Source organism: Rhinatrema bivittatum, chromosome 3, assembly GCF_901001135.1.
Source record: "Rhinatrema bivittatum chromosome 3, aRhiBiv1.1, whole genome shotgun sequence".
Classification (NCBI taxonomy): domain Eukaryota; kingdom Metazoa; phylum Chordata; class Amphibia; order Gymnophiona; family Rhinatrematidae; genus Rhinatrema; species Rhinatrema bivittatum.
The window spans coordinates 276,665,803-276,679,283 of NC_042617.1; the positions used below are offsets into that span (position 1 = coordinate 276,665,803).

Below are 13,481 nucleotides of genomic sequence, written 5' to 3' on the forward strand. Positions count from 1 at the left end.
GTGCTTTATTTGCTGAGCGAAGGTTTCTTTGTGGGACGTGTACTCGTAATGCTGTGTTTAGCCAGTCTGCTTCTTTATCATGTATTAGTTTATGTATGGTACATAGGGCTTTGTATTTAATTCTGTATTCAATGGGTATCCAATGTAATTTTGCCAATGTTTCAGTTATGTGGTCCCTTTTTCTTTTTCCGGTCAGTATTCTAGCTGCTGTGTTTTGTAATATTTAAAGTGGTCTTAATGTTGAATTCGGGAGTCCTAGTAAAAGTGCATTGCAGTAGTCAGTTTAGCACCTGTTAGAATGTACTATAGTACACATTCACTTACCTTATTTTATGTGCCTATATGTAAACCGTTGTGATGGTATATATATCTTAACGATGGCATAGAAAAGTTTTTAAATAAATAAATACATTTAAAAAAAATAAAAAGTCTCACTCAACCAGGAGAAAGACATCCCTGGGACCGCAGCACAGGTGGCACCCAAGGAATTAACATGTCTCTGGGTGCTAGGGGGAGGGATCGGCCCAACGGTAAATCCCTACTCACCGGTCAAGAGAATCAGCTCTGGGTAAGTCAGCTTGTGTGGTTTCCAACTCCAGCCGTGCCTCAACCAAAGGAAATAGTCTGGGAGGACTTAAACTGCTCACCTCCAGAAAAAAAACTCTAACTCCCTGGTTACTTTTTTTTTTTTTTTTTTTTACAACTAGCTTGATGCAGCCAGAGGCAACAAAGTAAAGGCACAACATCCTTTTGTCTACTATATTTGGGTTTTTTTGGTTTTTTTTAAAGGATCAGGACCGCAGGTTCAGCCACCTTCATCTGCTGGAGACAGAGAAATACCGAAGGATCGCAGGTGGCACACCAGGTTAAGAGGGGGGGTACCTCAGAAGTTTTTCTCTGTCTCCATCTGCTGGAAGGGAGGCTTAACCCAGCGGTCTGGACTGATCCGGGTACGTACAGGGAACTTGAAGGGCACTCCCTCTTAGTACATCCCTGGGATCGCAGCACAGGTGGCACCCAAGGAATTAACATGTTTTTATTATTTATGCTTATGTAGTTTCCAGCAGCCGCACATGTCTTTATACCTCTTCCTATTTACTCCTCCCCTGTTGAAGTCATTTTCAATCGAACTGATTTTAGTTGTCATGGTTGCTCCTCTCGCTACGTTTTTATTTCTACCTTCTTCCCCCTTCTCTCTTTCCTCGTCCCCCTCCCCCCTTTTCTTGCCTGTTCCCACTCTCTGCACCTCGTTCAATGTAATTCCTCCTGCTTTGAGTTAATTGTAAACCGGCGTGATGTGTTCCACGAACGTCAGTATATTAAAAGTTCTTAAATAAAATAAAATAATAAATAAATAGTACGGTGTGCTACCTGCGCCCCTTCAGTATTTCTGTCTCCAGGGAGGTGGCAGAACCTGCGGTCCTGTTCCAACTTTGCTAAAGCAAAAAAAAAAAGTTGTCAGTGTAGCTATTTTAACTATTTTATCTAATGTTTGATCAAGCAGGACAACAGAAAAAAAAAGAAAAGAAATAGAAGAAGAAGGCAAAAGGAGTGCTTTTCCTCCCGGGGTTAGGCAGGTCCTGGTGGGACTATCCCCCCTGGTTGCAGGCAGACCAGAGCTAGGGTTGAAGGCCCGATTAGCTCCATGTCCCGGTGAGATTCCTGGGGTGAGTACCGGTGGTCCGGTCCCTCCCCCTTGTGGCTTCTGTCTCCAGGGAGGCTTCATTCCTCTGGCAGCGCGCGTTACTTGTTAAAAAAAAGAGGTTGGCCTGCAAGTTCCGTGGCAGTCGCTTTCCCGCCGCGTCAATTCTCCCAGCTCTAGCGACATTTACTGCTTGTTTTCTGTCATCCATGCTCCTCTCCCCTCGCCGGCCATGCCGCGTGCGTCCCGATGCACGGCCTGTGGAGAGCTAGCGACGTGATTCTCCCGCAAAGGACTCTGCTCTCGATGCCTCCCCGGTGGGGAGAGTACATCGAGTGTGTCGGGAAGAGCTCTAGTCAGGTCCCGCGGTGCAGGAAAGCAGCTGGCAGATCAGGGGAATCTGGCTAACCCTTTCCCGCGGAGCGCAGGAATGGCGACCATTTTGGAATCCTTTTCTGCCACAACAACTGGAGCAGCAGGGGGAGGCGACCTCCCGCCCCCGCTTTCGCCTGATTTGAGCCTGGGCATCCTCAGGGCTCATTGTCAGATTCCCCTGAGCATTTTGTGGTTCCCCCGGGGGGGGGGGGGGATTTTAAAGGTCCACATACTTTTACTACAGACTTTGTGCTTCTAATGCACAAAGCCTATATGGCTAGCATGTCCCAGCAAGGCGAGACAGGGATGCATACAGTATCTGAGGAGCCACCACCTCAGAAAGTCCCTAGGCAGTTGGACCCACAGGGGGCTGTTAGAATTTGGAAAATCTGGAGTCTCTCGCCTCGGAGGGATCAGGAGGGTCCTCCCTTGGGGGACTCGGACCAGCTGGGATCCCCAGCTTTAGACCTTCCCCCGGTTCCTTCTCCCTTCATTGGGATGGATCTGGACAAAGAATCAGAGAGCCCCGTTCCGGTGGAAGGTGATGACCCGTGGGTGGTTCGTTTGTTCCAAAAGGTTGAATTGGATCTGCTGATTCCGCATGTCCTAACTGAGCTGGGAATAGCGCTTTCTCAGGAGATTCCGGGCCATGACACAGTGGACCCTGTCCTGGCAGGCTTGCATGGTCCATCCAGGACTTTTCCTTTTTATCCAATGCTCCTTATGGCCTGGATTGGCCACTGTTGGAGATAGGATGCTGGGCTTGATGGATCCTTGGTCTGACCCAGTATGGCATGTTCTTATGTTCTGCAACTTATGATCCAGGAGTGGGATACTCCTGATGTGAACTTGCAAGTAGGGCGAGCGATGGACAAGCTCTATCCGCTGCCTGAAGACTCCTTGGAACTCCTCAAGGTTCCGAAGGTCGATGCTTTGGTGTTGGCTGTCACCAAAAGGACGACTATTCCGGTGGCAGGAGCATGGCTCTTAAAGATCTCCAGGACCAGAAGCTCGAAGTCCATCTAAAACGAATCTTCGAGGTGTCAGCATTCGGTGTCACGGCGGCTGTCTGCAGAAGACTTAAGCAACGAGCGAGCCTGAGGTGGGTTCAACAGCTCCTCAGCACTAGGGATCTCTTTCCTCATGAAGCTGAGCAGGCAGAACGGCAGGGACGTATGGTGCGGATGCTTTATATGATCTCCTCCTTACCTCTTCCCGGACCATGGTGTCAGCGGTCTTGGCCAGGAGGCTCTTGTGGCTTCGTAACTGGTCAGCCGATGTCTCCTCAAAGTCTCAGTTGGGGGCACTCCCTTTCAAGTCCTGTTTGGAGAGGATTTGGAACAGCTGATAAAATCCTTGGGAGAGAATAAGATGCTTAAGCTCCCTGAAGACAAGCCTAGGGGCCCCAGGACTTTCTTTCCTCCCCGCTCTTGTTTTCAGGGTCAGAGAAGATTTCGTCAGAGCAGAGCACCTTCCTTTGGACAAAGACAACCAAAGGGGAGATCTCAAGCTTGGGCTCACTCCTTTCATGGGCGCAGGCCTAACCGCGATGGAGTCAATCAGGGGTCTTCAGGATCCAAGTCCTCACAATGAGAAAACGCCGACCCATTCCTCCATTCCATTCATAGGGGGATGGCTCTCCCTGTATTATGAGGAATGGGTCAAAGTAACGTCGGACCAATGGTTCTAAACATCATAGAACACTGTTATGCTTTAGAATTTGCTCGGCCTCTTCGAGACCTGTTTCTGATATCTCCTTGTGGATCGCCGGTGAAGAAACAAATAGTAAGTCAGACCCTTCGCCGGTTGGACCCTCTGGCCTGTAGTAACTTACGCGCGCCGGCTGTCTTCTGGCGCGGCAGGCCCCGACACAGGCTGCTGTGTCGGGGCACTCAGCCACGCCTCCGGACCACCACACACCCCCGAACCGATGCCACGCCCCCTAGCCACGCTCCTGACCGCCCCTTTTTGCAAGCCCCGGGACTTACGCGCGTCCCGGGGCTTGCACGCGCCGCTGAGCCTATGCAAAATAGGCTCGGCGCGCGCAGGGGGGTTTTAAAAGGGTTACGCACGTACCTTATGCTCATAACCCTTTAAAAATCCGTCTCTTAGTGTTTCCTCCGTGGCCCCTCTTAGGCAAGATTCTGAGAAGAATAGAAAATCACCCAGGGACGGTTATTCTCATAGCTCCGGAGTGGCCCCGGAGACCATGGTTTGTGGACCTAGTCAACCTGGCTGTAGACGATCCTCTATGCCTAAGTCATCTTCCAAACCTGCTGCGTCAGGGTCTGGTATTTTTAGATCAGGCAGATCGCTTTTGTCTAGTGGCCTGGCTTATGAGAGGAGGCAATTGAGGAAGAAAGTTAAAATTTGTAACCTATCATTAAAATCATCCATTGTACCTGAAGACTGGAGGGTGGCCAATGTAACCCCACTATTTAAAAAAGGCTCCAGGGGTGATCCGGGTAACTATAGACCAGTGAGCCTGACTTCATTGCCGGGAAAAATAGTGGAAACTACTCTCAAGATCAAAATCAAAGAGCATATAGAAAGACATGCTTTAGTGGAACACAGTCAACATGGATTTACCCAAGGGAAGTCTTGTCTAACAAATCTGCTTCATTTTTTTGAAGGGGTTAATAAACATGTGGCTAAAGGTGAACCGGTAGATGTAGTGTATTTGGTTTTTCAGAAGGCGTTTGACAAAGTCCCTCATGAGAGGCTTCTAAGAAAACTAAAAAGTCATGGGATAGGAGGCGATGTCCTTTTGTGGATTACAAACTGGTTAAAAGATAGGAAACAGAGAGTAGAATTAAATGGCCAATTTTCTCAGTGGAAAAGGGTAAACAGTGGAGTACCTCAGGGATCTGTACTTGGACCGGTGCTTTTCAATATATATAAATGATCTGGAAAGGAATACGACGAGTGAGGTTATCAAATTTGCAGATGATACAAAATTATTCAGAGTAGTTAAATCACAAGCGGATTTTGATACATTACAGGAGGACCTTGCAAGACTGGAAGCTTGGGCATCCAAATGGCAGATGAAATTTAATGTAGACAAGTGCAAGGTGTTGCATACAGGGAAAAATAACCCTTGCTGTAGTTACAAGATGTTAGGTTCCATATTAGGAGCTACCACCCAGGAAAAAGATCTAGCATAGGATCTTCTTAGTGTTTGGGTAATTGCCAGGTTCTTGTGGCCTGGTTTTGGCCTCTGTTGGAAACAGGATGCTGGGCTTGATGGTCCCTTGGTCTGACCTAGCATAGCAATTTCTTATGTTCTTATGTTCTTAAAGGGTATCCTGAGGATGTCTACTTTCTCTCATATAATTGTGAAGTAGGTTCTCTGGGGGTCCCCGTCTGTGGGGTGGACCCACTGGGGTCTGCTAGGTCCGAGGTACCCCCTGAGGAGCTAGCACCGGGCCCTGGGTGGGACTGGCCCTGACCTGGATCTCCCAGGGCCTCCTCACAGTGTGCGGCTCTGATGTGGCATGCAGGGCAGAGGCCTTGAGCTTTTATTCCTGTTTCTGGAGGTGCCATATCTGTGGACACGTAAGCTCTTGTGCGCTCCAGTGCGCCTGAGATGTGCACGCAGATATGCGCCTAGCCGTAGATATGCGCCCGGCTCTGTGCGTGCAACTTATGCGCGCAAGGTTTTATGTGCGCGTAAGTTTATGCGCACAAGGATTTTTGTGCGCTTAGCTCGATTTGTGCACTCGGATTGAACGGCGGGCCGCTTGGCGAATAGGGCCAAGATGGCGACGGCGAGCATGCGGGTAATATGGCAATCTCCTCAGAGGGTCTCCACGTGTTCAGACCCTTGGAAATAGCCGGGGTCTGGCCCTGCTAGAGCGGATCAACCCGGTGGCACTGGTCCCCGCCGGTGACCTGTGCTCCTCCTCGATCCTCTGAGACCGGATTCAAGCAGAAGATTTCTACCTTACCTTGTCTTCGGCGCTTCCCGGTTTCGTCCCAGGCGGTCTCCGGCTGCGGGGGGAGAGGGCAAATACCTTCACCGCCGCGCTCGAGGGGTGCACCCGCTGCCTCTCAGCCGCGCCCGAGGATCGGGGGCTAGGTCCTCGCTGCGATTCGGCCGCCGGACCGAGGCTCACCTCCGAGGGACCACGGAAATCACCTCGGGAATCTCAACTGGGGGAGGGACCCGAGGGTATCACCGCAGGAGAGCGGGGCTCGTCTTCAGGTAGGCTTTCCCCTTTAATTTTGGTTTTCTTCTTTGGATTTGGTTCAAACGCTGCGAGAGCGTGCAGGTAGTCCCTAACTGCTATGGAGACGGAAAATACTGAAGAGCTGCACTTCCTGCAGGGGTATATGTACTAGGGGCTGACATCAGATTGAAATCTGATCTGTCTCCAACTGCTAACAGGAGTACACTATACCCATTGGTCCTGAGTCCATCTGCTACACACTAGAAAAGGAGTAATATATCTTATCTTTTAGTTTGTAAAATGTATTTTTACAAACTACTACTGTATATCTATCTGCTGTGCAGTCTATAAAGAATCGTGTTACTTTAGGTAAAAAGGTCAAACCAACTAAAATGAATTATCTGAAGGATCTACTATGATATTACTTACTAAGCTCCCTCAAACTTTACTTAAGTGCTTTATTTTCGCACGTGACTAAATTAGTTCCTTATGTTTCTCTGTCAGCCAATATCAAGTTACTCTCTATAATCCAGCCCCCTAACTAATAGGTTAGTCTAGATAGTAAGAATAGAAAGTGGAGTGGTTGGGAGAGGGAGACCTAAAGGTAGAAAAAAAAGCAATGTCAAACCACCAAAGCAGTCTCTTCCCTTGTAAAGTTCCTCTCTATAAATTAAGCAGCAATACTAAACTAGCAAACAGAAAATCAATGTATAAAAAAAAATACTTTTTTTCAAAAATAAAAACTGAAAAGCAATGAAATAACAAAATTTTTTTTCAAAATTGTCAGCACTTCAGTTATAAAAATAATTATTTGTTAAAAAAAAAACCCAAAAAAAAACAAACCACTGTTTGATTCCCTTCAATGTCTTGTTACTAAGTTTTCTAATAAAACATAGAGCTATTAAAACTAGCGAAACACCTGTCCTAAACATCCGACCTCCCCATGTTCATTAAATTTGGGGTTTTAATCATGGTCATTCCATGCAAGTTACTTCAGTGCCCTCCTGGAAGCCTGATGCAGCTGTACCACTGCCGTTAGGGTGGTAACTGCCGATCCTTGCAGGTTACCCCATTGCCTTCTTGGAAACCTGATGCAGTTGTACCACTCATAACCACCACTTTGTGCAGGTTATCTGTAGGTGGCCCCTGCGGCTTGTGGTGCCACTAGATCGTGCTTCTGCTATTGTTTAGCTTTTTACAGATAAGGATCCTCTCAGTTTATCCCAAAATATTTTGAAGTCTGTTACCATTTTACTCAGATGACACTTCTTCCATCCATTCTGGGAGGGCATTTCCAGTTATCCACCACCCTTTTTGTGAAAAAACACCTCCTGACATTCCAGAGTCTGTCCCCTTGGTGCTTCATATCATGACTCCTAGTTGACAATAAACCACTTTGGGTCATTTTTTGGGGGGGAGGAAAGGCAATATATAAGCACAAAAATAGAATAGTTCTACAGTTTCCTCTCCCACTGAAGAAAGGGAAAAAAGTTTTGGATTCTGAAGACAGCCAACACTGGGCCCCGATTTTTACAATCTGATATGCTGACATTGGGCTTAGAGCTGTGGCCAAGCCCAAAAGCAAAGAACATTAAAGCAGCATTGTCTGAATTGTCAGGAAAGCTGCTCACCATGTAAAAATGTTGCAGTAATTTTGTTAGGGCTTTGATAATTGCTTGGTCTTGCTTGTATGTATTACTGTTCTTTACATAAGGCATGGTGGTAACCTGCATGGAGCGGCAATTGCTGCCATTAGAATCTTGCTGGGCGGACTGGATGGACCATTTGGTCTTTTTCTGCTGACAACACTATGTTACTTCTTGTTTAGTAGTAATCCCTTTCAGGTATTTGAATGTCAGTTACACTGTGTATGGCTTAGCAGTGTGGGCAGGTATAACTGGGCAGACTGAATGGGCTTGGTTGGTCTTTTTTGCTCTCATCTACTATATTACTGTATGTTACTATGATAGATGCTTAGAGGGGTCATGAGGATTTCATGCTTGGAGTAGACACTGTGCTTCTGATTTCTTGCAGCAAACACCGGCTTCCCAACAGATGCTAAACTTCCCAGATAAAGGCAAAGAAAAGCCAAACGATCTGCAAAACTTTGGCCTTCGAACAGACATGTACACCAAAAAGAACGCCCCCTCCAAGGTACAGTAACGGCTCTCACGGGGAGCTGGAGTCACAGCCACTATCATGCGTGCATCTCTCACTAATGCTGTGTTCTTTCCCCCCTTAGAGCAAAGCTGCAGCTAGTGCCACCCGGGAATGGACGGAACAGGAGACCTTGCTGTTGCTGGAGGTGAGAAATGCTCAAAAACACAGGAGGGGAAGGACATGATGAGAAGGAAGGGGAAATGGTGTGGGGCAGAAAGCAGTGTGGGAGAGATGGGGATGGAGCACAGCAAGGATTTTCATGCAAGCTAGGGAACACTGAGATACGCAGCAGTGATAAAGCAGGTATTGTACAAGGGATTCACTGTGAATAGTAAAGGCATTCCCTGCCATGGGAAAACTTGTAGCTTTAGTGAAAAGGACGAGTAGACACAGGAAATATCTGACTTCTGGAGAATGACTAGAGCCAGAAAGGGTTTGATAAGTGTACTAATGGGATACAGGTCCTGGAGATGGAGGACTTTTACAGAACCTTTATAGAGGCTCTGAAAAGCTGTGCTGACACTCACATGAATCCTGCCTGTCCCAGTCCAGTGGCTTTTGTAGAATTGGAGAAACAAAGGTAATAGCAGGTAACCCCTAAACATGGAGCCGTGCTCTGTCCATCCCTGCAGGCGCTGGAGATGTACAAAGATGACTGGAACAAAGTGTCAGAGCACGTGGGCAGTCGGACCCAGGATGAGTGCATCCTCCACTTCTTGCGCCTGCCCATCGAGGATCCCTACCTGGAGGACTCGGAGGCCTCGCTAGGGCCACTGGCTTACCAGCCCATCCCTTTCAGCCAATCCGGCAATCCTGTCATGAGCACCGTGGCCTTCCTGGCATCTGTTGTAGACCCCAGGGTGGCGTCTGCAGCAGCCAAATCAGCTCTAGGTATCAAGGCAAATGTGTGACGCGCTACGGGGAACGGGGCAGGTTCTGGCATACTGTGATGTGTAGTGCATGGTGCAAGTGTGGCGTGCATGGTAGCAAAGATTCATGTGTATAAACTACACCGGGGAGCATAGCAGATAAAGCGGAATATGCAGGAATCTTCCACGTTTCAGCGGCCAGTGTCCCAGTCAGACACGCCGGGGGGCTTGCAGTACGAGATTCTGGACTTGCTGTATACACCGTGTCCTTCCATGTGTTGCGAGACAGAGGAAGCAGTGTGGTCTGAAGACATGTTAGCAACTGAATTTTTTTTTTAGGGAGACCTCTGGGTTGGGGGAGGCTGTGCTGGTCCTCACTGGGATGTTTAGGTGTTGGTGTCGTGTAATCCTTGATGTGCCTATATTGGCCATGGTGCGTGAGACGCATTCCATGGCTGAAGGGCATCACCATCAGGGCAATCACCGGATTTCCCCCCCCCCCCAACTTGAATTCTCTGCAGATGAGTTTTCAAAGATGAAGGAGGAGGTTCCCACGGCGCTAGTGGAAGCCCACGTCAGAAAAGTGGAAGAGGCTGCCAAGGTGACTGGAAAAGCCGATCCTAGCTTTGGACTGGAGAGCAGTGGAATCGCTGGGACCGCGCTGGACGAGCCAGTGGAGAGGATAGGTAAGGACAGGGAGAATGGGGGAGCGAAGAAGAGAAGGGGGGCGGGGGGGTTGATGGAGTGGTTAGCAGGGATGAAAGCAGGGAAAGAAGAGAGGGAGCAGAGCTGCCATTTATTTTTTTTTCCTATGTTGATTCTTTGCTTTCTTTTCCCAGAAGATGGCAGTAGTGATGAGGGTCGGGTGGAGACACAGCCCCTGGAAGAGAAAAGAGAGGCCAAGGTAACATGTAGCCCCCACCCTCCTGCCTGCTGCAGTTGAGGTGCACAGTTGTCCTCTCCAGGGGGCTCTGCCTGTTTATTCCATGCATTGGAGAACTCTTTCCTGGTCTCGCACTAACAGCTTCTGGTTTGTTTGTTTTTCCCTATCTTGTGCAGGAGATTCTGAGGGATGGAGATGCTGAGGAGGACGGAAAGGAGAAACTGAGTGAAACCACCAAGAAAGAAGAGGATAAAGGGAAAGAAGGGGACCCAGAGCGGGAGATGGAGAAGAGCGACGCAGACATGGGTACAGAAACATTTTCTAGACCTGGAGCCATCCCTCATCTGCCAGCTGGGAGTAATCCTCAAGCGAAAAAAAAGAGATGGATGTGCTGGGAGCCCTTCCTGACATTTCGGTGCTCCTAGAGAGTGCTTTCAGGTGTCTCTTTGGCCCTTAGGAGCCTCTGTCCAGGAGTGAACCAAGACTCAGGGCACAAGATTGACATCTGCTGGGTTTTTTTTTTTTTTCCCCCGTTTGTTTGTTTCCTTATGCAGCTGACATGGAGAAGGACAGAGACCAGAGAGAAGGTCAGGAGGATGAGGGGAAGGAGGGTGGAGACTCAGAAGGAGAGAGGAAAACCAAAGTGGAGAGAGAAATCGGGGAAGGAAACCTTTCCACTGCTGCAGCCGCTGCCCTTGCTGCAGCTGCTGTGAAGGCCAAGGTAAGAAGTGCATGTCAGCTACTGCTGCAAGAGTGCAAGATGCAGGCGGGTGCAACTCAGCCACCAGCTCACAAGATAATCGCCCGTTCCCTGTACGTACCCGGATCAGTCCAGACAGTGGCTTGAGCCTCCTGTCCAGCAGAGGGAGACAGAGAAAAACTGAAAGGGTATCCTATATCAGGATAGTGCTCACCCTGCGTCCCTTCAGTATTTCTCTGTCTCCCAGCAGAGGCAGGCAGTTGAACCTGCGGTTCCCTAGCCGCTCTGGTATCGAAAGCCCCAGTTGGCATGGCAGGGGAATGCTGGGTGGGGGGGGGGGTACTATGGGGCAGAGACTGCTGTGGGTTAGAGGGTTTTGCAGGGCAGGGGGTTACTGCAAAATACAGATAATGCGCAGAAGGTCATACATATTGTGGGTTAGATGCTTGGGATGCTTTGGGTCCATGGATAAGTTGCAGGGACTCATGTAGGCCAGGGATTAGATAACAGAATATTCAGGTTGGCGGTTGGGTGCCAGAAAGTCTTGCAGGTCAAGGGTTAGATGCAGAGGATCATGCAGTTTGTGGTTAAGGTGAAGGGGTCATGCAGGTTGCGAGTGATGTGCCAGAGGGTTGTACAGATCAGGGGTTAGGTGTCAACAGGTTGCGCAGGTCGAGGATTACTTGAAGGGGGGAGGGGGTTAGGTGCAGGTCTTGAGTAAGTTGCAGAGAGTCATGCAGCCCTGTATTTGTTTCAGTTCTTGTTATAGTGTCTTTGATGCCTTCTTTGCGCTCTTGCCTGTTTCTAATGCTTACATAGCACCTAGCTGCAGTGGAGGAGCGGAAAATTAAGTCTTTGGTGGCACTACTGGTGGAAACTCAGATGAAGAAATTGGAGATTAAACTGAGACACTTTGAGGAATTGGAGACCATCATGGACCGTGAAAGGGAGGCGGTGAGACAATATTTATTTATTGATTTGATTTGATTTATATTCCACCTTTTAGCCACTTCAGAGCAGGTTACATTCAAGAACTGAAAGTATTGTCGGGCATCCTTTGGGCATAGAGAGAGGCAACCTGGGAATGGAAGCTGTGTTTACCGGAGTCAGTGTGCGCCTTGTTATGTGGCACAAATTTATCTTCAATGCTCCTGAAAAGATTCCCTAAAGAGCTTATGGTGGATGAGACTGTTGTGAGCGGTCACTAAATTTCTCATCCTTCTTTGCAGCTGGAGTACCAGAGGCAGCAGCTGTTGGCAGACAGACAGGCCTTCCACATGGAACAGCTCAAGTATGCCGAGATGAGAGCCCGGCAGCAGCACTTCCAGCAAATGCAACAGCAGCAGCCTGTCTCCCAAACCATACCACCCACAACCCATGCCACGGTAGCCTCACAGCCTCCTGGCACACCAGCCTGCGTCAGTTCTGCAGGCCAGACTGCAGGGGAGCAAACCGGACAGCCCCTGCCAGCGGTGAATCAGCAGCCACCACCCCCACCCCCACCGCAGAGCAGTCCTCAGCCGCCAGTAGCAACGCAGCTGAGCCAGGCGCAGGCTTCGGCACCACATGGTGAGAGGATTATAATTACTGCAGCATAGCCTGGTGTCGACCAGCTTGACTGCACCAAGTGCCCTGCTTTAGTGTTTGTACCATCCTGCAGATGTGACATGCTAATTCTCCCTCCTTTGCCAACAGGCCCATCCCTGTTCCCCAGCCAGCAGCCTGCTGCCCCGCTGAAGTCTGCGCCCATGCCTGCCAGCATGCCCTCTGCTGCGCCCGGTAATGGTATGCCCTGCGGAATGCCTTCATCCATCCCGTTTAGTTTGGCTAGCAATGTAACGGACTCCATGAATATTAACCTGCCTGCTAACCTCCCCGCCCTGCCAGTGCATGGTAACCCCCCCTGCAGCATGCCCGGGGGTATTCTCATGCCTCCTAACCTGCCTGTCAATGTGTCTTCTCCATATCCTACCATACCAACAACTGCCATCTCACCTACCATGCCTCTACTGTCAGGGCAGGGGTCTGCAGCCGCCCACAACCCTGCCATTGTTGCCGCAATGCAGGGAAATCTGATGCCAAACAGCAGCCCATTACCAGGTGAGAGTCCCGCAGAGATGGTACGAAACTTAACGAGGATGTGTGTTGTGAAAGGGGTGGGGGTTAGTGAGAGCTAGCGCTGCTTGGTTAAGAGTATGTTAAAGGTGCAGTGTGAGTGGCGTGAGGCGCGCAAAGGATCCCCTACCTCAGGCTTCTTAAGAGTAAAAAGAGTACATCACAGCCATTCCCTCTACGTACCCGGATCAGTCCAGACAGTGGGTTGAGCCTCCTGTCCAGCAGATGGAGACAGAGAAAAACTGAAAGGGTATCCTACATCAGGACAGTGCTCACCCTGCATCCCTTCAGTATTTCTCTGTCTCCAGCAGATGCGGATAGCAGAACCTGCGGTTCCCCTTCTCTAGATAGTTTTCCACTTTGGGAAAGTTCTTTTCCTTCCTTCTGTCTTTAGAGGATCAAGCAAGTATTTCTCATCTATAAAGTTTAAAAAAAAAAAAAAAAAAAAAAAAGAAAGAAAGAGATGTCTTGGCAGCTTCATTCCTGTATTGCTCTTAAGGGGCAGCTTGCTGCTCCTTGCTCTTATCTGGGCCTAGAGGGGCTTTGCCCCTCGATTTTATCAGTCTAG

At 49.1% G+C, this 13,481-nt stretch overlaps 1 protein-coding gene across 10 annotated transcripts in view; it reads left to right on the forward strand.

Moving 5' to 3' along the window:
- SMARCC2 (SWI/SNF related, matrix associated, actin dependent regulator of chromatin subfamily c member 2) overlaps positions 1-13,481 on the forward strand; it is a 153,284-nt gene that overhangs the window by 117,614 nt on the left and 22,189 nt on the right. For 5 of the 10 annotated variants that reach the window (XM_029594719.1, XM_029594724.1, XM_029594717.1 and 2 more), the window contains 10 exons: positions 8,221-8,340; positions 8,429-8,491; positions 8,979-9,237; positions 9,737-9,901; positions 10,055-10,119; positions 10,275-10,404; positions 10,653-10,819; positions 11,618-11,752; positions 12,028-12,367; positions 12,494-12,898. In XM_029594719.1, coding sequence (XP_029450579.1) covers positions 8,221-8,340; positions 8,429-8,491; positions 8,979-9,237; positions 9,737-9,901; positions 10,055-10,119; positions 10,275-10,404; positions 10,653-10,819; positions 11,618-11,752; positions 12,028-12,367; positions 12,494-12,898 — 1,849 coding nt within the window. Of the gene's footprint in view, positions 1-8,220; positions 8,341-8,428; positions 8,492-8,978; positions 9,238-9,736; positions 10,120-10,274; positions 10,405-10,652; positions 10,820-11,617; positions 11,753-12,027; positions 12,368-12,493; positions 12,899-13,481 lie in introns of all 10 variants that reach the window. The other 5 variants (XM_029594718.1, XM_029594716.1, XM_029594722.1 and 2 more) reach the window with 5 other exon arrangements.